Below are 26025 nucleotides of genomic sequence, written 5' to 3' on the forward strand. Positions count from 1 at the left end.
CAGGATAGCGCACTGTCTACCACCTAGGCAGCTAGATATTCCTCAGTGGATAGAGTGCCATACTTGGAATCAAGATGTGAGTTTAAGTCCAGTCTAATATACTTACTAGTTCGACCTTGGGCAAATCACTCAACTGAATCTGTCTCAGTTTCCTCATTGGTTAAAAGGGGATAATAATCCCACATTGGCAGCTAGGTGGCTTAGTGGATAGGGCACCTGGCCTGGTTCAAATCTGGCTTCAGACACTGATTGGCTATGTGACTCTGGGCAAGTCACTTACTCCTGTTTGCCTCAGTTTCCTCATCTGTAAAATGAGCTATAGAAGGAAATTTGGAGAAAACCCCAAATGGAATCAAGATGAGTCAGACACGACTGAAAAGCAACTGACCACCACCTGCCAGGGTTGTTGTGAGGGTAAAAACGAGATGGTTTGTAAAGTACTTTGGAGCTATATAAATGCTGTTATTATGATTAAATGATATTTTTTCCAAGCCAAGAAGCCTAAACCTTTCTCTGCATTTCTAGGTCTCCAACTCCCTCCTCCCCGGGTCAATTTCTCAGATTCTGCTCCCACCCAATGAGAAATCTCCAATTCGTGACTCAGCCTTCTCCGGTCCCCGCCCCCTCCGGGCCCTGGACGTATCCGGTTCCTCTCCCCTCCGCCTCTGCCCTCACCCGGACTGTCGTTTCCTTCTCCTTTCACTTCCATCCTCTGGCCAGAGCCAAGCCAGGCCCGATCAGGTGGTGAGTGAAGGCTACGAGGGCCGGGGAGGGATCCCAGCTCGCATTCGCCCTCCCGGGGCCGGGAGAAAGCATCCGCGGAGCGCCGGCTCTGCCCTGGGCCCCGCAACCCTGGCTGTCTGCGCCTAGCATCGCGACCCGGCCCCAACCACGTCTGGGCCCCCATCTCCCCTGGTATCTGTTTCCTTCTCGGTCCATTTTAGCAGGTGGGGAACTTTCCCCCAACCCTCCTCCCAAGGCCGAAAGTTTCCTTTACCCCTTCCACTCCCAGGCTCTTCTCCTTCATTTTCTGGCCCCGGGTCACTTTCGGGTTTCTGTTCTCAAACCTCTCCCCTTCCCAAATTCGGGGGCCTCTGAAAATGATAGGCCAGTCGCTTAACCTTTTGGGGCCTGTTTCTCCCGTGTAAAATAAGAGAACTGAGCTCTATGGTTCTCGAGGCCCCATCCAGCGCAACATTCTTTGTGCTTAAGATCCTCAGCAGTTCTGACATTTTATGTTCTGAAAGCTCTGAAATTCTGTGTTCCAAGGTCTCTTCCCGCCCTAACAGTCTGTTCTAAGGCTCCTTCCAGCCCTGGTTTTCTGTATTCTAAGGTATCCTCCAGCTATATCATACTCTGTTCTAAGATTCCTTTCAACTCTTAACATTTTGTGTTCCAAGGTTCCTTCCATCCTTGGCATTCTGTATTCTAAGGTATGCTAGAGCATTCTGTGTTGTAAGGTTCCTTCCAGCCCTGGCTTTCTGAATTTAACAATATCCTGTAACTCCAACATTCTGTGTTCTGAGGTTCCTTTCAGTTCTTGACATTCTGTGTTCTAAATTTCCTTCCAGCTCTGGCATTCTGTATTCTAAGATAGCCCATGACTCTAATATTCTGTGTTCTGAGATTCCTTCCAGCCCTGTATTCTAAGGTATCTACTCAGGCCCTAGAGCTAGTTTTTTCCCCAGTGATAGAGAGGTCCAGGAAAAGTCTTAATGCTAGGAAGGGATATAGTTGGAGCTGTGTACTACCAAGATGACTCTTGACTAAGTATATTGTCTGGGAGACCCTTTTGGAGGTCGTTATAGAAGTCCGAGAACCTAGAGGGGATATGAAAGAAAGGAGGGAGTTGGCTGAGAAAGAGACTGAGGACATAGAATTGAAAGTGTTTGGTTAATGATTAAATATGGGAAGAGAGGGTAAAGTAAGAAGATTACTGGGACATATCAAAGCAAAAATGGCAGAACTTGCTCTCAGAATAAAGAAAAATAACTGGAATTTTCCTGAAGGGGTATTATTCCACTTCTCCTTCCTCATTCCCCACTTGGCTTGGGTTCTCCCATGACTTTTAAGGTAAGGAGAGGCTTTGGATGGTTTTTCCACAGACTGAGCCTGCTGATGGGATCTGATTGGGATGGGCACAGACCAGCCTGATGGAAGAGAAGACCAAGAAAGGTAGAGCACTGGGTTCAGAGGTAGAAGATCCTGGTTCAAGACCCAGCTTTGATACTTCCTAAGTGTATGATCTTAGGCAAATGGCTTCCCTTCTCTAACTTTCATTTTATTCTTATAAATTGAGGGTAATAATACTTTCCCTTCCTGCCTGATAATGCTATTAGAAGGAAAATCCTTTTTATATGTAAAAGTAATATGGAATTGGGAACTGTTATTATTGTTGTTGTTATTGCAAACAAGGTAAGTATCTGGGAAGTAGGGGAGGGTCTAAGGACTGGGAAGGACTTTGGGTGGGTGACTTGAGGACCACTTCAGTCTTTCATTTCTTTCTCTGGACTGGATGGGGTTTGAAGGAGTCAAAATTAAACTTTGGTTCTCCCTGAGACTTATGTACCCCTTTGGAAATACCAAGCCTCTATGGCCTTGACCTGTAGACTTGCCAGAACCAAGACCTTTCTGGAGATCCATTCCTACCCCCAAATGGAAAACAAAAAACCCTGTTTCCCTACTTCCCCACCTCAGATGAATACTTTGCCTTATAATCCATCTCTCCTATACCCTCATGCCCTTTGTAGTGGAGGAGATGGCCCTGAAACTGGCTCGGGCTGTGGCTGGTGGGGATGAAAAGATGGCGGTGACCTGCGCCACTTGGCTGGCAAAGAATCGGACTCCTCTGACCTTACAGCTTATATCAGAGGTCTACCCCAAGCAGGAGATCAAGTGAGTGCTGGGTGATAGTTGGAGCAGAAGGGATAGCTTGTGAGATAATTATGGGGAGTGCATTGATCTCTGAGAGAGTTCTGTTTACTGCCTCTGTGACCTTAGATGAATGACTTGACTTCTTGGGGCTTCAACTAGTTAATGTCTGAGGCTGGATGTGAATCCAGGTACTGCAGTGAATAGAGATTGGATCAGGGCTGAATTCAAATCCAGCCTCAGACACTAATCATTTGTGTGACCCTGGGCAAGTCTGTGTGCCTTAGTTTCTTCATCTGTAAAATGAAGATAATCAAAGCATCTGCGTCCACAAGGATTGTTGTGAGGATAAAAGATAATAAAGAACTTTGTGGACCTTTACGAGCTATGTAAAAATGCTAACTTTTTAATAAAAACTTATTATGCCTTTATTATGGTCTTTAAGGACTCTTCTAGGCCTTAAGTTCTGGCTTTCAGATAGGACAGAAGGCAGGCAAATATTAGAATAGGTAAAAACAGTGGGGCAGCTGGGTGGCTCAGTGAATAGAGAGCCAGGCCTAGAGATGGGAGGCCCTAGGTTCAAATCTGGACCTCAGACACTTCCTGGGTGTATGACCCTAGACAAGTCCCTTAACCCCATATTGCCTAGCCTTTACCACTCTTCTGCCTTGGAACCAGATCACATCTTAACAACTAGATTCTCTCCTCAGCTGGGCCATGGTGTGAGTGGTTCGGCCCTACATCTCTAGGCTAGTCCCATCCAGAGAACTGGTCCAGATCTGGATTTAGTAGGGATATTGAGACAGTGTGGTGGAATTGATAGAAAGTCACCTTCAAAGTCACTAGGACCTGGGTACAAGCCCCTCTTCTGATACCTGTTGGCTGTGTGACCCTGGGCATGTGGCTTAATTGCCTAATGTCGGAGGCCTCTTTCTAAAGACTCTTTTAACTTGAGCAACAGGGGTGGCTCTGCATTGGTAGAGAAACTTTTCTTTATTGGGGAATCCCTTATACCATTGAAATCACAACTCTGAACTCTGTCTCCCTTTCTCCGGCAAAAATAAAAGGATACATTGTTCAAACAAGGCTATGAGAATAAGAGGGGACTGAAAACCAGACTGTAGGAGAGGTAGCAAGACAACCAGAGAATATGAGAGAAGAGAGAATGAGAAACACCTAAAGAGAGACAGAAATGGGAGACAAAGAATGAGACAGAGAGACTTCTGCCTCAGAGCCAGTATACTACCAATTCTAAGATAGAAGGTAAGGGATTAAAAAAAAGAATGAGAGAGTGGGGCAGAGACATACAGACAGACAGACAGACAGACAGACAGACAAGGAAAATGGAGGACATAGAGAGAGCCAGGGTGTATCTGTCTGTCTGTCTGTTTACTGTGCTTTGGAGGGAGAATTGGGGAGGTTCTGGGATGGGACCTTGGGGGAGCCAGCATAGAACTGGGACTTTTAACAATGACAGCTGTCTGTGGTACTTTAATCATCTATGCCCCTTAGGTAACTGATCTCTCTCATGGGATTTCCTCAGTAGGTTCCCAAGAGAAGCAGGCCTTAGAGAAGATTCATCTCATATTACGGCAGATGAAACAGGTTCAGAGAGTTCAGATAACTTGCCCATAGTCACACAGCCAATATGGGGCAGAGTCAGGACGCACGGCTCCTTGTCCCTGGGTGTTTGGGCACCTCAGAGAAGGTGGGCTGTGACTGTGTGTGATGAGAATGGGGAGAAAAGGCACAATACGGAACGTCTGTGGGTGCTCGTGCAGGGGTGTGTGTGTGGCCAAAATGCCCTTCCTGGTGCCATTATTGTCTCCCCACAGGCTATGGGTGGGCATGGAGGATGCCCAGATGCATACTCTTCACATCTGGCTGATGGTGCGGCCCAACATGACAGTGGCTTCTCTGAAAGACATGGTATGGGGAGCTTGGGGAGCTGGGGCTGGTGGCCAGGGCTGGCGTTTGGTACCCAGACAGGTATTGGTCACTGGAGCCAAACTGGATGAATGCCTCTATCTAAGGCTGATCCCTTAGCCAGACCCACTCATCCAGGGCCCTGTGAGGTCAGAGAAGGGGGGAAAAGGAAAGGACATCCACAGACACCCTCCATCTGGAGCCGTTCTGCCTCAGAAGAAATGTGACTTCTTCCCCATCTCTATCCCTCATCCTCCCTATCCTTCATTGAATACTCATCTATCTTCCCACTCACCTCTTCTTCCCTCTTCTCTCCTCCCTATCCCCATCTCCTTTTCTCTCTTATCATCTCTTCTCTCTCTCTTCCTTGCTTTCCACCTTTCTCCCCCTTGGCCTCTTTTTTCCTAGCTTCTCCCTTTATCCTCTCTTCCCCCTCCCTGCCTCTCTTGTCTTTTCTCTTCTCTCCCCCTCCTCCTCTGGCCAGGTCTTTCTGGACTATGGCTTCCACCCAAGCCTGCAGAGGTGGGTAATAGGCCAGCGTCTCCCCCGTGACCAGGACACACTACATTCCTACGGGGTGAGACAAGACGGAGACAAGGCCTACCTCTACCTCCTGTCTGCCCACCAAACTCAGCTCAGCCAGCAGGAGCTGCAACGGCAGCGGCAGCTACGGGTTCTGGAAGGTAAGGGTTCTGGGGTCTGGTTCTGGGCCCTGAGGCTGAGTCTAGGGAGGGCACAAAGGGCATCTTCCATTCCATCCACATAATGCCTCATTAGAATATGTAGGTTAGGAGCCAAGAAACCTCGGTTAGAGTACTGATTGTGCCATCCTAGGACCTTGCGCCATTTGGCATAGCCAGACCTTCTTCAGGCAGAGGGCAGGGGAATTACTAAGATCATAGGAGATAAATGGACCACAGAGAGGATGGGGGTGCTTCTGATGCCTCTTCTCCTTTGCAGACTTGGGCTTTAGAGATCTTGCTCTGCAGTCTCGAGGTCCACAGGAACCCCGACCCATGGAACCTCCAGAAAATGTCCTCTCTGAGGCTGTTGGAACTACTGCTCCCTCTACTGTGGAAACAGCCCCTGATCCCTCAGTGGTAAGGGATTGATTCTGCTCCTGCCTGCCCTTTGGCATCCCCCTTTCCCCAGCTGTCCTCTGGCCTTCACCACTGAAATCCCCTTCCCAAACCAAGCCTCCGCCTGCCCATTGGAGTCTCATTCAGAATATCAGTTAATCAAACATCATTATTAAATGCTTTCTATGTGTCAGGCAGTCTTCTTGGTGCTGGAGATAAAAATACAAAGATTGAAACAATCCCTGTTCTCAGGAAGCTAAACATTCTCTTGAGATAGGCAATGAGGAAGTATATATGATGTATGATGCCTCCTATCCATACAGAATAAACATAAAGAGAATAAATGCAAAGCGATTAAATGCATAATATTTGGGGAGGGTGGGCAGTGGCAATTGGGAGGATCTGGAAAGGCTTCATGTAGAAGGTGGTCCCTGAGCAGCATCTTGAAGGAATAATTCTATGGGGCAGAAGTTTGGAAGAGAAGAGGTTCTGGAGAAGGAGGGTAAGGAATTCCTTTTTTTTAAACCGTGTATTAGTTCCAAGGCAGGAGAGTAATAAGGGCTAGGCAATAAGGGTTAAGTGACTTGCCCAGTCATATGGCTAGGAAGTGTCTGAGGCCAGATATGAACCCAGGATCTCCTGTCTCTAGGCCTGGCTCTCTTTCCACTGAGCCACCCAGCTACCCCCAGGAATTCCTTTTTGAAAGGTTGAATTTGAGATATCTCTAGAACTTCTAGTTTTTTTAAATTTTTTTATCAAACTCTTACCTTCTGTCCTAGAATCAATACTGTGTATCGGTTCTAAGGCAGAAGAGCAGTAAGGGCTAGGCAATGGGGGTTAAATGACTTGCTCAGGATCACATAGCTAGGAAGTGTCTGCAGGACATCAAGTTTGAAAGATCCAGTAGGCAGTTGGAGATTCGATGCTGAAACTTAGATGCTGGGAGAGGACTGGGGCTGCCTCTCTAGACCTGGGAGTCATCTGCATTGTGATGATAATTAAACCCAGGAGAACAGATGAGCTCACCCAGAGGGAGAGAGAGAAACAAGAGAAGGGGCAAAGACAGAGCCTTAGAGAACCCTCACAGGTGGGGACTTGACATGGAGGACCAACCAGAAGAAGACACTGAGGAGAGGTCAGACAGGGAGAAAGAGACCCGGGAGACAGTAGTGCCATGAAAATCCAGAGGAGGGATAGCCTTTAGCCGGGAGGATTTGGTGGTCCACAGTGTCCTTTGTGGTGGAGAAGTCAAAAAGACCAGTGAGAGAAGAGGTGAAGAAGGCAGATTGCCAAGGTTGAGGAATGAACAAGGGAAGAAAATTAAGTATTTTTGTTGTTCTTTTGTTTCAGTCACTTCTTACTCTTTGTGACCCCATTTGGGAATTTCTTGGTAAAGATACCAAAGCAGTTTGCTATTTCCTTCTCCAGTTCATTTTACAGATGAGAGAAAATGAGGCAAAAAGAGTTAAGTGACTTGCCAAGGTTCACTCAGCTCTTAAGTGTCTGATTTGAACTTGGGAAGTTCTTGACTTCAGGTTGGGTACTCTATCCACTGTACCACCCAGCTGCCTAAGCTAGAGGTGTAGATAGCTTTTTTTAGGAGTTTGGCTGAAAAAAGGAGGAGAAATATAGAACAATACTTGAGGGGATGATAGGGTCTAGGGAAGGTTTTTAAGGATATTTTTAAATTTTAAATTTTTTTTATTTTTATATTGTCATGCTACATACATTTCCATATGTGTCATTGTTGTAAGAGCATGATCATACAAAACCAAAACCCCCAAATAAAACCATAAATACACTGATGTGAAAGATGACTCCAACAGTTCTTTGGAGGAGAGCATTCCCTATTCTAAGTCTTTCAAGATTGCCCCAGATCATTGCATTGCAGAGAGTAGCCAGGTTTTCAGAGATAATCATCATTAAGGATATTTTTAAGGAGTTGAGCATGCTTGAAAGCAGGACTGGGAGATAGGGAGAGGTCCAAAATTCATGAAAGAGATGGATGATTGATGATCCGGTACCCTGGAGAAGGAGAGAGGGAATGGGGTCCAGGAATTCTGTGGGAAGGATTGGTGTTGGCCAGGAGAAAGACCACCTCTTTGTCAGAGACCAGAGGAAGAAAGGAGAGTATGGGGGATTCATGGCCAGGGGTTTGTTGGTGAGAAAGGGAGAAGATAGAGCTCTCATGAAATAGCCTCCATTTTCTCAGGAAAGTAGGTAGGTGGACTTCTGGACAAGACATCTGACTGAACAGAGAGGCAGGCTGCCTGGCATGCCCAAATCCTCTTTGGCAAAAACCTGAAATTCATTCCACACTGAAATATGACCAAGAAGTCAAATGAGAAACCATAAAAAGTGGCTTCTTCCACTGTAGAACTGCACAAGAAGTCATCGGCATTTGTAAAGGAGGCTGCCAGCCAGTGCTAGCCCAGCCCAATCAGCCAGTGAATAGGCTATGGGCTCCTCCAGCTTGTGGGACTTTGTGTCTGGAAAGGGAAACCGAAAAGGGGTTTGTAAACCCAAGGAAGTCCTTGGAAGCCCTGGGGGATATCAGCAAGCAGAGCAGGCCCTGAAGTGGAGTCCTGAGATACCACAGAGGGCCCTGAACCTCACAGAGCCAGGCTGGGGATAGGGGATGGGTGCTTAACCCTGGCAAGAGGAGATCAGCCCAGGAACTCAGGGAATCTTGGGAAAGACCAAGCAGGAACAAGCCCCTCTCTACTCAGAAATACAGCAAGAGGTGACACCTGGCCCAGAGCTTTGGCCAGGAACTAAAGTTGGAAAAATAAGTAGTCAAAGAAGACACCTCAAAAATGATGGTGAATTTAGAGATCCCAAAAGGAAGGAGCAAGGGGCTTCAGGACAATTTCAAGCATAGACTGAAGTAAAAAGAAAATGGATTTTCCACAACGACTACATGAATAGCTAGAAGAAATGAAACAAGATACTTTTAAACTGGAATAAAAACTCTGGAGAAAAGAATCAGAAGGAGAATACTTGGAAGAGAAAATGATAAACTTTACTCAAATAACATTCTCTGTTAACTAGAATAGAACAAATAGAAATTGACTCAATGAGAGTAAAAGAAACGTTAGAATAAAACCAAAAGGTTTTTTTTTGTTGTTGTTATTTTTAATAAACTCTTACCTTCTGTCAGGTTCTAAGGCAGAAGAGTGGTAAGGGCTAAGCAGTAGGGATTAAATGACTTACCCAGGGTCACACCGCTAAGTATAAGGTTTTTTAAATAGAAAATATATGCTATCTGATTTTTAAAAACAGCTGATCCTGGGGAAACAAGTCAAGGAGAGATCATTTAAGAACTATTAGAGGGCAGCTGGGTGGCTCAGTGGAATGAGAGCCAGGCCTAGAGATGGGAGGTCCTAGGTTCAAATTGACCTCAGACATTTCCTACCTGTGTGACCTTCAGCGAGTCACTTAACTCCCATTGCCTAACCCTTATCACTCGTCTGCCTTGGAACCAATACATTGTATTGATTCTAAGGTGGGAAGGTCAGGGTTAAAAAAATTTTTTTTTAATTTAAAAAATAAAAACTAAACTAAACAAACAAAAAAGTACTATTAGATTCAGGACAACTAGGTCACTCAGAAAGCCAGATCTGGAGATGGGAGGTGCTGGGTTCAAATTTAGCCTCAGATACTTCTTAGAGATATGACCATGGACAAGTCGCTTAACCCCAATTACCTACCTAGCTCAATACTTAGTACTGATCTAAGACAGAAGAAAAGGTTAAAAAAAATCCAAACTTGAATTCCCTGAAACCATGATTTAGGGGTACAGGGGAACCTGGACATTTAAAAACTGCCCAGATCTGACAAAGTAAAGATATTAAAGAATCCACTGGTCATTCCTGGAACTACAAAAGTCCTAGGAATGAATGCCATAGCCAATATCCAGACACCCCCCCTACCCACATGAAAGAAAAAAATACCTCAAGTCTCCAGAAAGAGTTCAGTTACCAAGGATCCATAGTTAAAGGATCCCACAAAATCTGGAAGATTTTATGAAAAACTAGAGATCTGGATTTGCAATATTCTAAAAGCAAAACATATAAGCTTACAACCACGAATATATTTACTATGAGGGGGGAAGTGGATTTTTAATGAAGTAGAGGACTTTCAAGTATTTCTGATTCAAAAAAAGATCAATGCTGAGTAGGACCTTTTAGATACAAACACAAGAGTAGAGAGGAATCCTAGAAAATGTCCGTGTCTTTGAACATTTGGAAGGGGCTATGCATGATTTTGTAGTGCTAGTATTCCAGTGGAGGAAAAGAATGGAGCATCTCTTGAGCACCTCCATGTCTTCTGAGGTACTGAGGGAGTTAAGTGAAAAAAAAACAGAGGTCCCCTAAGAATGGATTAGTTCTAATTTGAGGATTAAGAGGGAGGGAAAGAAGGGACAGTAAAAGAAATAGACTTGTAGAAAGGAAGAACGAACAAACATGGAAAAAGGGATGGAGGGAAGAGGCATCAGATCAACCTCACTTTTATCTGAAACAAATAAGTTGGTGAAGAATACATTCAACTTAAGAGAGAAACAAATCAGCGGATGGGAGACTCTACAGAGGAAGAATAATTCAGGGGAGGGAACAGCTACAGGCAAGACACTTCCTGACCCTGAAGGGGGAATTAAAAGGTAAAAGAACTAGAATCTAAAGGGTATCCGTGAATTTGAGAATGGCTGAACAATTGTGGTATATGGATATACTAGAATATTTATTACTCCTTTCTGAGAAATGGCAAGGGGATCGTAGAGAATCTTGGGTAGCATGACCATCTGGCAGAGTCAGGTGAGCAGAACCAGGACAATTTTCACAAGGACAGCAACGTAAAGAAAAAATTGCTTTGAAAAACTGAAGAACTTGGATCAGTGCAATGACCGTGCCCATCTCCAAAGGATCTCTGGTGGATCAGCATGGAACCTGCTTCCTAACACAAGTAAAGGTCTCAAGTTGCAGAAAGATACACACATTTTTGTCCATGGTCACTGAATATTCATTTTACATTACAATGCTTCATTATGTCGAGGGGTTTTATTCTCTTAGTTTTTAAATTGGGGGCGGAGAGCTGGAAGACAGTTAACAATATTGATGTATCCCCAAATGAGGCCCATCAAAATATTTTTTTAAATGCATCGAAGAGTGGAAGGATCAACTGTGATAGACTTGGCTATTATTGGCAATGCAATGATCCAGGACAATTCTGAGGAACTTAGGACAAAGCATGCCATCCACCTCCAGAGAAAAAACTGTTGGAATCAGAATGCAGATCAAAGTGTGTGATTTTTCACTTGTTTATTTGGGTTCTGGTTTTATAAGATTATTTACTTAAAAATGAACAATATGGAAATACATTTTACATGATAATACATGTATAACCCAGATCAAATTGCCTGCCAGCACCAGGAGTGGGAAGGGAAAGAAAGGAGGGAGATAAGTTGGTTCATATAACTTAGGAAAACTTGTGTGGAAATTTATTATAACATGTAATCGGTAATAAATACATTCTTTTAAATGCATATGAGGGGGCAGCTGGGTAGCTCAGTGGATAGAGAGCCAGGCCCAGAGACAGGAGGTCCTGGCTTCAAATCTTAGCTGAGACACTTCACAGCTGGATGACTGGGCAAGTCACTTTACCCCCATTGCCTAGCCCTTACCACTCTTCTACCTTGGAACCAACACATAGTATTGATTCTAAGATGGAAGGTAAGGGTTGTTTTTTTTTGTTTTTTTTTTTAAGAAAGTAATATGTAGACATTTATATACTTAAAGAAAAAAAGACTGAAATAGAAATTTGTGGGTTCATCTCCAAGCAATTATGAAAAATGATCTGCTGTGTATGTGAAAATACTTTTTTTTCCATGTCTAAATTAAAAATAAAAGCCATTTTTATATTAAACAAGAAGCAAGAGCCTCAGTTGAAGGGAAAGCTTTGATGAGAGAAAGTTTGGAATAGCTTCTTTGGGGGAATGAGATGGGCCGTTGGGTAGAGAAGAATCATAGAGTTGTGTTTCCTTGAGGCAAGGAAGACTCCATGGAATAACATGAACTTATAACATAGCCAGGCAATGCTGCGGCCTTCTAGATCTCCATTCAGGAAAGGGAGAAACTAGTACTTTCTCAGACTCACTGTGTACATGCAGGGCAAAATGGTTGGGCTGAGGATGGAGGAGGAGGAGAGGGGATTGAAGAACAGAACCCCCCTCCCCCACAGGACTGGCCAGGGAATGAAGGGAGGGCTAAGGGTGGCCCCAGGAATCCAGAGAAGGCTGAGGGCTAGGTATGGGTAAAGAGAAGAGTTAGAGGGGGAAGGCCTGCAGAGAGCTATCAGGGAACACCACATGCAGGTAAAGGAGGAAGGAAGAAGAGAGTCATGGGAACTCAGAGGACTTGGGAATTGGGAGGGTAAGATGAATGGATTTGGGGAACAATAGAGTGGCTAGGGGGATAGCCAGGCCTGGAACTGGCAGATTGGGGGTTCCAATTTGGCCTAAGACACTTCCTCACTGTGACCCTGGACAAGTCTTCCCCTCACTTCCTAGCCTTTATTTAAGCTCTTCTGTCTTGGAACCAATACACAGGATAGATTCCAAGACCAAAGGCAAGAGTTTTTTTATAAAAAGACATGGATGTTGACATCCACTCTCAAAAGGGCAGGAGATGAAGAGAGGAGACCAGTGAATAGGTGCCATACTGGTGGGGCTAAGAGGACAAGGCCTAGGCCTGACCTGGGCAGAAGACCCTCTTCTCACCCTGCTTTCCTCTTCCCATGCAGGCTGGCTGGGGGTGCCCTGGCTGTACTTTTGTCAACAAGCCCACCCGACCAGGCTGTGAGATGTGCTGTGCAGCTAGACCAGAGGGTTACCAGGTGCCCAGCTCACACCAGCCAGATGAGGAAGAGCAGGCCCGGCTCCAGAATGAAGAGGAGAGCCTGCGGCAGTACCACCTGGTAGGCTGGGCTGGGATTCCCCCCTCCCCTCCCCTATGCCTGCACGAACCCCACCCCACCCCCACCCCAAGGGAGATTTCTCCAGGCCCTTCTTGGTCTACACAAGAGAAATCATTGGGTCATAAGCCTGTCTGTCTTCCAGGATTACACTGGTGGAGTTGTTTGTTTTATACATTCTTCCCAGCAAAGTCTGACCCTCCAAAAAGCTGCCTGGGAACTGGGCACCAGGAGGCCTGAGTTTGACTCTAGACCAGTGATGGCAAACCTTTTAGAGACTTCATGCTGTGCCCCTCCCCAGAGACCCTGTGTCATGTCCCTCCCCCCACCAAGTACCTGGCATGCCCTGCCCCTTCTCTTACCCCACACAGGGAAGGGAGGAAGTACTCCCATTGGGCTGCTGGGCAGAGGGGTGGGTCATGTGAGGAATGTCCTCAGGCAAATGGAGAGGGGGAGGAGAGTGGCCCAAGTGCTCCTCTCCCCTCCAGCTCTGCCACCTACCTTACCCTCTGTGCACTCCCATTGGCTGCTGGGCAGAGGGTCGGGGATGTGAAAAAATATCAGGCTTGGTAGAGAGGGGGAGGGAAGCAGCTCTGCCCAGTCCCTCTGTCTTTCTAGTAATGAACTGGCAAGGGTCTGGGGGGAGTGACATGCATGCCCACAAAGAGTGCCCTGTATGCTGTCTTTGACACCCATGCCATAGGTTCATTATCACTGTTCTAGACCATGCCCTGAATAGATTATCTTGTGCTTCTCTTAATGCAGCCTGATGGTGATGGATGGCTTTTTTATTTTTAATTTAAATTTTTTTTTCATGGTTACATGATTTGTGTTGTCTCTCTCCCTTCTTTCCTCCCCCCTCCCAAAGTTGACAAGCAATTCCACTGGGTTATACATGTTTTATCACTTAAAACCCATTTCCACATCACTGGCTTTTTTAACTAGCACATCATACCACTGATTTAGGATGTTGGAGCTTGTGGTCAATCCAGATCCTCAGGTTTTTTTTCACATACATTTCTTTTTGGTCAGATCTTCCCCCATCCAGGCAGGTGCAATTGGTTTTTTGAATTGAAAATCTGATTGTAGGACTTGAGTTGGGGAAGTAGAAGAACCCTAGACAAGAAGTTAGGACAGTAGGTTTTGAGTCCTCTAGCAAACTATAGCCTAAGGGTCAAATCCAACCCAAGGCCAGGTTTTGTACTTCCTGGGATTTTAAAATAAAGTTTTATTGTATTTAAAAATGCAGAAATCAGTTGAGACTATAAGAAGTGGGCAACTAGCTTGATTTGGCCTTTGGGTGATAGTTTATAGGCCCCCTGCCCTAGGGTTCAAGTCCTTGGAATTAATCAAGGCTTAGTATGTAATGGGAAGCAAATGACTTTCCCTTTCTGAGCCTCCTTTTCCTCATTTGTAAGAAAAAAGGATTGGATTAAGGGTCTCTAAGGTCCCATTTGGCTCTGACACTTTTTTTAATAAACATTTTATTTTGGTTATTTATAAACACCGCAGTTACTTCTTAGTGTCCCTTGCCCCTAAGGAGAATTTTTCCTTATAGTTAAGTAAAAGAGATTGTCTTACATTGGCCTCACACACAGCCCTGGACCTCTATACAGAAAGGAAGCAGGGGCAGGCTTGACCACCTAGCCTCCAGAATTAAGATTGGTTGCTGAGTTTTAATGTCTTTTTGTTTTAATCCTTACTTTCCATCTCAGAATCAATCTGATCAGAATCACTTTGACCACTCCAGTTGTATATTGGTTCCAAAGCAGAAGAGTGGTAAGGCCTGGGTAATGGGAGTTAAGTGACATACCCACGGTCACATGACTAGAAAATGAGTTCGCATTTGAACCCAGAACTCCCATCTTCAGGCTTGGCTCTCCATCCACTGAGCCACCTACCTGCCCTCTCTATTGTCTTAAAAAATTTTTTTTTAGTTTTTTTCTGAGCTTGATCACCAAAAATTTAACATTTCAATATGCATAGAACAAAAAGGACTGTATATCAAACTGGGCTGTTTTATGTTGTTCATTCATTTCAGTTGTGTCTGATTCTTTGTGACCACATTTGGGGTTTTCTTGCAAAGATATTGGAGTTTTTTGCCATTTCTTTCTCCAGCTCATTTTATTGATGAGAAAACTCAGGCAAACAGGGTTAAAAAACTTGCCCAGGGTCACATATTCCTGGCAAAGATACCATGGTCTGCCATTTCCTTTTCTAGATCATCTTATAGATGCAGAAATCAAGGTAAACAGGGTTAAATAACTTGCCCAGAGTCACCCAGCTAGAAAGTGCTAAGGCCAGGTTTGAATTTAGGAAGAGGAGTTTTCTTGACTCCAGGATTGTCACACAATTGTATTTGCTTGTTTTCATCTATTTTTATTGATATCTTTTGTTTTCACATCACCAACATCTTCTGTTTTTCATTATTTAATGTAGTCATTGTGTAGATTCTTTTCTTTTAAAAAATCATCATATTGGTATCTTTTTGTTTAATACTTTTTTATTTTTAATAATCCCTATCTTACCCCCTTGTGGAGTGTCAAAAAAGGAAGAGAAATATCATCAAAACTAAGGAACCCATGGAAGATGTCTGCTCTTGTAATGAGCACTGCATGCCCCCAGCTTCCCTCCTCTGGCCTTCCAGAGCTTAGCTATCATCGTTCTGTGGTCTTTAGCTTTGATCATTTCCACACTGCTCTGTTTGCAGCATGGTGGTCAGGACAGATCAGTTCCTTCCGTCCTTTCTGTGTTCCTATGCATCCATCACATTTGTCCTTTCTCACCAGGCATTCCTATTCTATGGAATCTGTGTGCCATGTTTTGTCCAGCCGTTCTCTGGCCCGTGGGCTGCCGTCTTCCTTTGATCCCTTGTTGCCATAGAAAGTGCCGCTCTAAATACTTCTACGGGGTGGTTCTTCCCCAGGATCTCTCTTGGGCCTTCTTGTATTGTGTTCTCTGATCCCAAGTCTTGTCTAGCACCTTTAGAATCCTGACAGAAGCAGCAAGTCTTATTCCACCTCTAGTGATGGGGAGCTCGCTAGAGCTCCTGTAGAGATGGTTTCATCTACTTTGGAGCAGCTCCAATTAATTGAAAGTTTTTACTTCTGTCAAACCCCAGACTTATTCCCTATAACTTTCCCTCCCAAACCTCCCAGGTTCCTGTCTCTGGGTGGAAGCTATGAGAAGGCAGCAGTCAGACTTCTCTTAAATCTTCTCTTCTATAGATGTCCCTAGTATCTTCTCATTGTTCTAGAGCCTTGACTTTAAAGTTCTCTGCTAAAGGAAAGTGGAAGCAACAGAGATGTCCATAAGAAACTTACAGAACAAGGAAAGGAGGTTATTCTGACCTGACTGGTGCATCATGGAACCATGCCAACTCTCCTGGGGTCTCCTTTCTCTCATTTGCTCAGAGGAAGCAGATACAGCAGGAGGGGAACTATCTGGAGCTCCTGCAGCTGGACCAGAGGAGCCTAGTGCTGAGCACGGAGGCAGTGGAGTGCCCTATCTGCTACCTGAGCCTGGGGCCTGGCGAGGGAGTTGTCCTTCGAGAGTGTCTGCATGCCTTCTGCAAGTATGGCCCAGCACCCTCACCCAAGCCGGGGCCTGAAAAGAAGAGGGTTGTCTGGAATAGAGTCAGGGACTGAGGTGGGGATAGGGGTGAGTGGGAACCCCTCCCACAACCTCCCTGACAAGTGCTTATGTGGGTAGCACCTCTAATGACAGGGAGTTCACTCCTGGTAGAGACATTCTTCTTTTGGAGCAACTCTAATTAATGGGAATTTTTTACTCCTGTTAAACCCCAGGCTTATTCCTTATGACTTTCCCTCCCAAACCCTCCAGTTCTTGTCTCTGGGTGGAAACTATTAGAAGGCATCTATCATAGCCCTCTTTAATCCTCTCTTCTACAGATATCCCTAGAGTCGTCACATTGTTATAAAACCTTGACTTTACAAAGTGTTTTCTCCATAATAATCACGTGAGGTAGAGGTTTCAAGTATTATCCCCATTTTACTGAAGTGAATACTGAGGCTTAGTAATAGGGGTTGGTCTTGAAGTGTAGAGGTCTTGGGCTTGAATTCTGCCTTGGACACTGATCCTTGGCACTTAACTTCTCTAGGTCTCAATTTTCTCATCTGTACATTGGGGATGATAATAGTGCCTACCTTCCTGAATGGTTGTCAGGATCAAGTGGGATATTTCTAAAGTATTTTTTAAAGCACTGTATACTTAGCTATTATTATTATTAATCTTACCCAGATACCTAGGGCAAGTAGGTGGCACAATGGTCTGAATCCAGAAGACCCTGTTTCAAATTTGACCTCAGATACTTCCCAGCGTTTAACCTTGTTTGCCTCAGTGTCCTTATCTGTAAAATGAGCTGGAGAAGGAAATGGCACCACTCTAGTATCTGTGCCAAGAAAACCCCAAATGGGGTCATGAAGAGTCAGACATGACTGAACAGACTAAACAACAAAACGAGATTCATTAAAAACTAATTGTTTTGTCCTGATAACTATTCATTTTGAAATCAAGGATTTGCCCCAAGTGACCTGATTTCTTTCTTTCCTTCCTTCTTTCTCTCTTTCTTTTTCTTTCTTCCTCCCTCCCTTCCTTTACTTCCCTTCTTTCTCTTTCTTCTTCCTTTTTTCCTTTCCTTTCTTTTTTCTTCCTTCCTTCTCTTTTTTCTTTCTCTCTCTCCCTCTTTCTTCCTTTCTTTCTCTCTCTTCTTCCTTCCCTTCTTTCCCTCTTTCCCTCTCTCCCTCCCTTCCTTCCTTCCCTTTCCTTTCCTTCTTCCTTCCTTCTTTTTATAAACCCTTAAAATCTGTACTAAGTATAGGTGCCAAAACAGAAGAATAGTAAGGGCTAGGCAACAGGAGTTAAATAACTTCCCCAGGGTCTACCATTCCACTAGGAAAGGTCCGAGGTCCTGCCTCTCAATCCACCCAGCCACCTGGCTGTCCCTGTAGTAGGCTTTCTACCAAGCCACAGTGCTTTTCTTTAGCCCTGTAGAGCCAGCCTTGGCCCTCCTCATCTCTTTTTGAGGACCAGGGCCTCAGTCTCCTTTTTCTCCTCTTCCCCCTCATACTTGCCAGGGACTGCCTTCAGGGCACCATCCTGAATAGCCAGGAGGCCGAGGTGTCCTGCCCCTACATCGATGACACTTACTCCTGCCCGGGCAAGCTGCAGGAACGAGAGATCCGAGCGGTAAGGTCTGGGTGAGGGAGGAACCAGGGCATGCTGGGGAAGCTCATGACTTCTGTCTGTGGCAGCCAGTGATGCCATGAATAGAGTGATGGGCTCTGGCAAGTCATTTAACCTCTGTGCCTCACTTTCCTCCACTGTAAAATAGGGATAGTAAGAGCACCTCCCTTTCAGGATTGTGGTAAGAATGAAGTAAGAAAATATTTGTAAAGCGCTTAGCACAGTGCCTGTGGCTCTGTAGAAATATTAGCCACCATTATTGTTATTGTAAATACTTTTATTATCAGGGGCAACTAGGTGGCTCTGTGGATTGAGAGCTAGGTTTAGAGAAGGGAGGTCTTGGGTTCAAATATGACTTTAGACACTTGCTAGCTGTGTAACCCTAGGTACTTCACCCCCGTTGCCTACCCCCTACCACTCTTCTATCTTGGAATCAATACACAGTATTGAGTCTTAAGATGGAAGGTAAGGGTTTAAAAAAAAAAACACAACTTTTATTATCTATGGTTCTCCTGGGCATTAGCTGATCGGATCCCCACAGGAAGGGAGAGCAAAGGTCCCACCATGGCATTCGGTCTCAAGGAGGGAGTGGGCAAGTGAGGGTGTGTGTGATTCACAGTCAGGGCTTTGGGGAGCTCTGGGGGAGGAGAGGCTCCCTGGAACTGGAGGTGACCTGGGAAGACTCCCTGGAGGATGGCCTGTTCCCTGACTGGTCCTTGAATGAATAATATTCAGAGAGGAGAAGGGAGGTGGCCCAAGCCTGTAATTCGACTGTCCTAAAATTCTGGGATCTAGGGGTCAGAAGGGAACCTAAAAGTCATCCAGGCAAGAGCTGGTGAGATACAGTGAAAGGAGCTATGGGTTTGCCTTCAATCCTAGCTTTGCTGCCTACTCTTTGGGCAAGCCACTTCAGTTCTCTGGGCCTCTGTTTTGATATCTGTAAAGTGAGGGCAGAGGGTTGGGTTAGATGGCCTAAAGTGATTCTGTGATTTTTTTTTTAAACCTTTACCTTCTATCTTATAATTGATGGGCTCCAAGGCAGAAGAGTGTAAGGGCTAGGCAGTAGGGGTTAAGTGACTTGCCCAGGGTCACAGCTAGTGAGGCCACATTTGAACTCAGGACCCCTGCCTCCAGGCCCAGCCACAAAGCTCCCCCTGATCCCGAGATTCTTAATGATATTCCTGACAAGCAGCCCTCCAGCCTTCCCTGGAACTGCTCTGAGAGAAGCTTTTGGGACTGCATTTTAATGTCAAGTTCCACAGTAATGGCGCTCTCAGAGGTGGGTGGGCTTCCAAGATGGTGTCTGTGGATGCTTGGAGGCAAGCCAGCCTCAGTGAGGGTAAGTTGTCATGGCAGCTCCTGAGCCCCGAGGACTACCAGCGTTTCCTGGACCTGGGAATCTCCATCGCTGAGAACAGAAGTGCCTTCAGCTATCACTGCAAGACCCACGACTGCCGGGGCTGGTGCTTCTTTGAGGACGATGTCAACGAGTTCACCTGCCCCGTGTGTGGACGTGTTAACTGCCTGCTCTGCAAGGTCAGAAGTCTGACCTGGGAGGGGAGACAAGACCCGCCTGCCCCCCCCCAAACCCACTGAGCAGGTGCCCTCCCCCCACAGGCTATTCATGAGAACATGAACTGTAAGGAATACCAGGATGACCTTGCCCTGAGGGCCCAGAACGACGTGGCTGCCAGACAGACTACAGAGATGCTCAAGGTGAGGGTTGTATCGGAGCCCCACCCCGGGCTCTGCATAGATCACATGATGGGGCTTCTGGGGCACTCTCTGGTCTGGTTCTGAAGTGCACAGGCGCCAGCTCTGGGATGCAGGGCATCTCAACTTGCAGTGGAGAGCAGCTGGTGTTCTGTTCTGAGAGACCTTTCGGGACCCCCATTGGGGTCTTCTTGGCAGTGACACTGGAGGGGTGGCCCATTTCCTTCTCCAGCTCATTTTACAGATGAGAAAACTGAGACAGACAGGGTAAAGTGACTAGGCCAGGGCCACCCAGCTGAGGTTGGGTTTTCCTGACTTCCAGTTCACCTATAACCACCTCAGATGAGGAAAGTAAGGTTTAGAGAAATTAAATAATATGCACCATACTCGCTGAACTACTATTGCAACTGGGGCTCGAACTCCAGTGTTAAATATGGAGCTCCTGGTGAGAGGGGCTTGGAATCAAGGGTCTTGGCTGGCTTTTCTCAGCCCTTACTGCTAGAGATTCTCAAAGTAACCTAGGAGAGGTCACTCTCTATTCCTAGCCTTCTGTTTCCTCATCTGGAAAATGGACTCACAACTAAGGCAGTGTGATGGGGTTTTGGCCTAGAGTATCAGAATTTAGTGGGGTGTTGACAGCCTTTTATCTCTTCAACAAAGCCTCATTCCTAGTTTAGCAGAAATACCAGATGGAGCCCTTCTTTCTTCTTTTTCTTCACCCTGAGTGAATCCCCCCCCCCCCAAGACTTGGTCTCACTCTGCTGTCTGCCACTTTGGCAGCCTTCCTAGTTCCAGGGTCTTGGTGGTGAGACCTGAGGCTTGGGGGGGTCAGTCAATCAGGCCCAGAGGTCTCTCTTTTGCCTTTCACCCTCGTGTTTCCCCACTCCTATCATCCAGTTGAATTTGCCAAATAAAATAGATAGGGTATTGGATAATTTGATTAAAAAAAAGAAAGAAGAGAATCAAATTACCAATATCAAAAATGAAAAGGCCGAATTCACCTCCAATGAAGAGGAAATTAAAGCAATCTTAGGATCAGTTTTGTCCTATTATTTAACAACAAATTTGACAATCTAGGTGAAATGGATGAATGCTTACAAACAAAAGAGGAAATAGAAGACTTAAACAATCCCATATCAGAAAAAGAAATTGAGCAAATCATCAATGCCTCCTTAAGAACAAATCCCCAGGCAGGGCCAGTTGAATTTGCCATGGCCTTGGTGGGTAGTGTTTTCTCTGGGAGAAATGGTGCTTCTAATTCTGGGCCTTGGGACCACCTCATCCCCTGGGGCATGTGTGTAGAGGAAGCCCTTTGTGGCACACAGAATGAGCTGTTGCTTTGGGCCAGCCAATTCTGGGGCTCTTAACTCCCTGTTACCATGGTTACCCCATAGCTGATGCTGCAGCAGGGTGAGGCCATGCACTGCCCTCAGTGCCAGATTGTGGTACAGAAGAAGGACGGCTGTGACTGGATCCGTTGTACCGTCTGCCACACAGAGATTTGCTGGGTTACCAAAGGGCCACGATGGGGCCCCGGAGTGAGTCCTGGTTCCTGGGGAGCAGGGAAGGAGCTTCCAGGGCCCAGGAAATGTGGTGGGTGGAGTTTTAGGGAAGCCCTCATAGGACCCTTGCAGAAGCCCTATCCTGGAGCAGTCTAGGTCTGGCTGCCCCCCCTGTGTACCCAGGACTTGTGGGTGGCCCCAGGGGAGTCTGGGTACTCTACACAGTAAGTGTTATGCTATTCAGAATCCCCAGACTCTTATTGGCATCCCTAGGGGAGTCCTTGAGATGGGAAAGCTACCTTTCCTTCATTCCTCTCTTTCCTTTCTAACTTGGTCATCCCCTCTAAAGTTCCTTCCTCCCTCTGCTAATCAGGGCGTTGGGGACACCAGTGGGGGCTGCCGCTGCCGACTGAATGGAATCCCTTGCCACCCCAGCTGCCAAAACTGCCACTGAGGAGCCCTTGAGGAGGCCCAGAGTGGATCCTGGCCAGGATGAGACAGCCATCAGGGCGGAACCACCCTCAGGGAACTGACCTTCCTGGCAGATGCCTTTCCTTAGCCTCTGCCCCAGCAGGTCCCAAGGGGGGGGATGCCCCTTCCAGCACAGATCAGGGATGACCAGGTATACTTTGGACATGGGGATCCTGGGGTAGGAGACTTCTGCCTTTCTGTGCCATCAGAAGGCCCCAACTGGGGAAGAACCACAGGGTTCCTAGTGCCTCCTCAGGATGTGAGCTCATTCCAGTGCCTTTGTTTCTTTGGGAACTCTTGGCCAGGCTTCCAGCAGAACAGACCTCTAGGCCCCTTCTCTGCTACTATTGCTACAATGCCCATGTCCTGGCTTTAACCATGCTCTGGAAAGCTAACAACACTGAGGCCACCCACTCTGAGCCTTAATCACCCACAGACTTCACAGCCTGAGTGGATCTATCCACACTCTGGCCATTGGCCACCTACATACCTATAGATAATGAGGCCTTGTACAGGCACAAAGGTGGGGCTTTCCTTTTCCCAGCTGCTGGGGTTTGTAGACCAATCCCCAGCACAGTTGAGTGGGGCCTCCTTACAAGCACTGGGCCCCTGGATTACTGAGGGAGGGGAGGACCCTCTGCCTAGGGTAAAGCACCTTGGACCTTCTGCATCCTCATGTGTTCACATTAAAGTTTTCTTTGGAGAAAAGGGACCTGTCATCTTTAAGAGTATGTGCCATTGCAGCTAGGAGGCTCAATGGATAGAACCAGGCCTAGAGACAGGAAATCCTGGGTTCAAATCTGGCCTCAGACACTTCCCAGCTTGACCCTGGGCAAGTCACTTGACCCCCATTGCCTAGCTCTTACCATTCTTCAGCCTTGGAGCCAATACACAGTATTGATTCTAAGACAGAAAGTAAGAACCTTTAAAGGGTCAGGTTTTATTTTTTTAACTTAACCTTAAATCTGCCTCAGTACAACTTCCATCCCATCCCCAGTTCTGCCCTTTGGGGCCAAGTAGAATAAAGGAAAAACTTTGCTCATGATCCCAGAGCAAGTTTATAGCATAGTTGTTACATTACACCTTCTCTTCATCCCGAGTCTCACTGGGTTCCCCAAGGAGGCCTCTTTTGCCCTCTCCATCTGTTGGTCATTGTTTGTCTTGTTAGAATACCTGGGTATTCATGTTGCACAATGGTTCACCGCATTCTAAGAAGCCAGAATCATCCTTCCTGTATCATCTCTGACAAGTGGTCTTCCAGTTTGTACTTGAACACTGACCTCCAGAAGTAGCCCATTATGCTTTTGGATGGCTCTTGAGTTTTTTTCTTGAAGGAAGTTGAAATTTTCCTCCTACCCTTCATTCCACATTTTGCTGCTCCCACAAGACAGCACATCAAAAGGCTTAAATGTAGATGTGAGCAAGTTCTGCCCCTTCCCCCAAGTCCAACCTTTTCCCTAGGCTAAACAGTTCCTCTCGCTGGCTCTTGTTACAACATGGTTTCTTGTATAGTGAGAAAATCAACAGCCACTGGGATCAGTAGGGTAAAGAGAGCATACTCTACATTTAAAGTGGGGGGGGGACCTACAAGGAGAACACACGCCCATTGTAGGTCCTAATATTTTGCTATAAGAAATGGTCATTTAGGGGGCAGCTGGGTGGCTCAGTGGATTGAGAGCCAGGCCTAGAGATGGGAGGTCCTGGGTTCAAATTTGGCCTCAGACACTTCCTAGCTGTGTGACCCTGGACAAGTCACTTGACCCCCATGGCCCAGCCCTTACCACTCTTCTGCCTTGGAGCCAATACGCAATATTGACTCCAAGACGGAAGGTAAGGGTTTAAAAAAGAAATGGTCATTTAAAAGCCAGAGTAATAAAACCCCACAAGAGGCATGATGCAAAGTAATAGAGGAGTCAAGATGACCTGTGTTCAAGTCCCATCTCTCACAAATATGTTGATAACCCTAGATAAACCCTTATTTTATTTTTTCAAACTATATTTTATTTAATCCCTACTTAAATGTAAAAACAATTTCCAACATTAAAAAAAGAATTTTGAGTCTCAAATTCCACCACCACCACCACCACCCCACCCTGGCCAGATGGTAAGCAATCTCAGAGATTTTACATGTGCAATCATGTAAAATATTTTCCCATATAAATCCTTTTGTGGAAGGAAACTTCAGCCCCCCCAAAAAAAAAAATTAAGAAAGTGAAAAAAATTCACTTTGGTCTGGATTCAGACTCCATCAGTTCTTTTTCTGGCAGCAGATGGCATTTTTTTTATCATGAGTCTTTTGGATTATTGTACTGCTGAGAATAGCTAAGTTATTCAAAGTTGTTCATTGTACAGTATTGCTGTCACTGTACAGGGTTCTCCTGGTTCTGCTTATTTCACTCTGCTTCAGTTCATGTAAGTTTTTCCATGTTTTCTGAGCTCCTCTTGCTTGTCATTTCTTATAGCACAATAGTATTCTATTACAATCATATACCATAACTTAACTCAGCCATTCCCCAATTGATGGGTATCTCCAAACTTAACAAGTCTTTATTTTATTTTTTAAAACTCTTTTTAGTAACAATTCTAAGACAAAGGGCAAGGACTAGACAAATATTTGGGTTAAGTGATTTGCCCAGAGTCACACAGCTGGGAAAACTGTGAGGTCATATTTGAACCCAGGTCCTCCCAACTTCAGGCCTGTTAACTATTCGCTGTGTGATCTAGCTGCCCCAAAGCCAGTTATTTTATCCTGTTAGTTGCAGAGTATATACTGTCTGCATTGATAGAGGGAGTTCCTGTTCCATAGAAATCACTATTCTGGTACCACAAAATTATGAAAAATAAAACACCCAACAGTGCTCAGGTCAGCCATCTCCAACTAATAGCAATAGCTACTTTACCATCATCAAGAAAATGAAGGTATCAGCTGAGCTGAGCTTTTACATATTCTCCACCAAAAGCCTGTTATTGGTCAGAGAATGGTGGGATGTTCTGTCTCACGTCACTCTCAGTGGTAGATTAAAGTGGTTCACCAAATGTCAAAAACAGAAAACCCAAATACACTAAAAAAATTCTTAGCATTTTTTTGTGGTTGTGAAGACCTAGAAACAAAATAGATGCTTATCAGTTGGGGGGGTGGCTAAACAAATTCTGGTACATTTTTGGGACCGAAGGAATACAAAGAATTCAAAGAAGCATTAAAAAGACACATAGAAACCATTAGAGAGTGATACACACAGAAGCAGGAAAATGGAACGTACCATCATCAAAGTGGTGTGTTGCCATTATAATGGCCTTATCGGGCCCCCAAAAGAAGTGGGGGAAAGCCTTTGATTCTTTGAACAAATGGGGAAATATTGCATGTATGCATCAGACCCAGTTAATATGTTGTCTGGTTTTGTCGAACTGCTCTGTTCTTTCATCCCTTTTAGCAACTCTTGCCCCACCTCCCCACTCCCACAAATTGCAGAAAAGCAAAATATAACTCTTCTCACAGTTATACATAGTTGAGGAAAACAAATCTCCATGTTGGCTCTTTCCAGAAAATACAAGTCTAATAAACAGTATACCTTGAGATCATCATCTCTACCATGAAGTAGATAGTACATGTCATCACATACTACAAAAACAACATCTGTTGTTTTTGCATTGATCATAATTCTTTTTTTTGCCTTACCTTCTGTCTTAGAATCAATACTGCGTATTAGTTCCAAGGTAGAAGAGCAGTAAGGGCTAGGCAATAGGGATTAAGTGACTTGTCCAGGGTCACACAGCTGGGAAATGTCTGAAATCAGATTTGAACCCAGAACCTCCTATCTCCAAGCCTGGCACTCTAATCATTGTACCACCTACTGCCCCCAGTAATCATAATTCTTAGTTTTCAAAGTTATTGGACTTTCTAATATTGTTATTGTATAAATTGTTCTGCTTCTGTTCCTTTCACCCCTTCATCATTTCCACCAACTCTTCTCAGGATTCTTTTCAATTCCTTGTAATAAGCCCCATAATATTTCATTATATTCACATACTATATATAATTTGTTTAGCCATTTCCAAATTGAAGGGCACCCCCTAATTTCTGAGACTGCACCATTCTTTCTCCTTATTTAATCTTTCAAACAAGAGGTGGCTTTCTGGAATAGTATCTATATAGAAAAGGTAATATAAAAAACAAACCCCCTTTTCCCTTTTAAACTGGATATGAGGCACATTGTAGTGGCTCAGTGGATAGAGCCAGGCCTGGAGATAAGAGGTCCTGGGTTCAAATTTTTCCTCAGATACTTCCTAGG

The 26025-nt window shown here is 45.3% G+C and overlaps 1 protein-coding gene across 6 annotated transcripts; it reads left to right on the forward strand.

Annotated features, from left to right (window-relative positions):
* Window positions 1–617: 617 nt before the first annotated feature.
* On the forward strand, window positions 618–22444 carry RBCK1 (RANBP2-type and C3HC4-type zinc finger containing 1). 6 transcript variants are annotated; one of them, XM_001363408.4, is made up of 13 exons: window positions 618–744; window positions 2106–2175; window positions 2751–2895; window positions 4707–4800; window positions 5282–5480; window positions 5758–5897; window positions 12675–12848; window positions 16259–16419; window positions 17942–18053; window positions 19407–19586; window positions 19668–19766; window positions 21158–21301; window positions 21639–22444. In XM_001363408.4, exons 2-13 carry the CDS (start codon window positions 2154–2156, stop codon window positions 21717–21719), a joined length of 1551 nt encoding a protein of 516 aa, XP_001363445.1. In that variant the 5' UTR covers window positions 618–744; window positions 2106–2153; the 3' UTR covers window positions 21720–22444. The 6 variants fall into 6 exon arrangements, with proteins under 6 accessions (XP_001363445.1, XP_007474550.1, XP_007474546.1 ...); XM_007474488.3 differs by having other exon boundaries at window positions 624–744; window positions 5354–5480; XM_007474484.3 differs by having other exon boundaries at window positions 641–947.
* The last annotated feature ends 3581 nt before the right edge of the window (window positions 22445–26025 follow it).

The sequence above is a fragment of the Monodelphis domestica genome, chromosome 1, assembly GCF_027887165.1.
Source record: "Monodelphis domestica isolate mMonDom1 chromosome 1, mMonDom1.pri, whole genome shotgun sequence".
Lineage (NCBI taxonomy): Eukaryota > Metazoa > Chordata > Mammalia > Didelphimorphia > Didelphidae > Monodelphis > Monodelphis domestica.

Coding starts and splice junctions, on each gene's coding strand:
- RBCK1 (XM_001363408.4), top strand. CDS start 2,154: ATGGAAGAGAAGACCAAGAAAG. Junction 19,767..21,157: donor AGACTACAGAGATGCTCAAG/GTGAGGGTTGTA, acceptor GTTACCCCATAG/CTGATGCTGCAGCAGGGTGA. Junction 21,302..21,638: donor GGCCACGATGGGGCCCCGGA/GTGAGTCCTGGT, acceptor TCTGCTAATCAG/GGCGTTGGGGACACCAGTGG.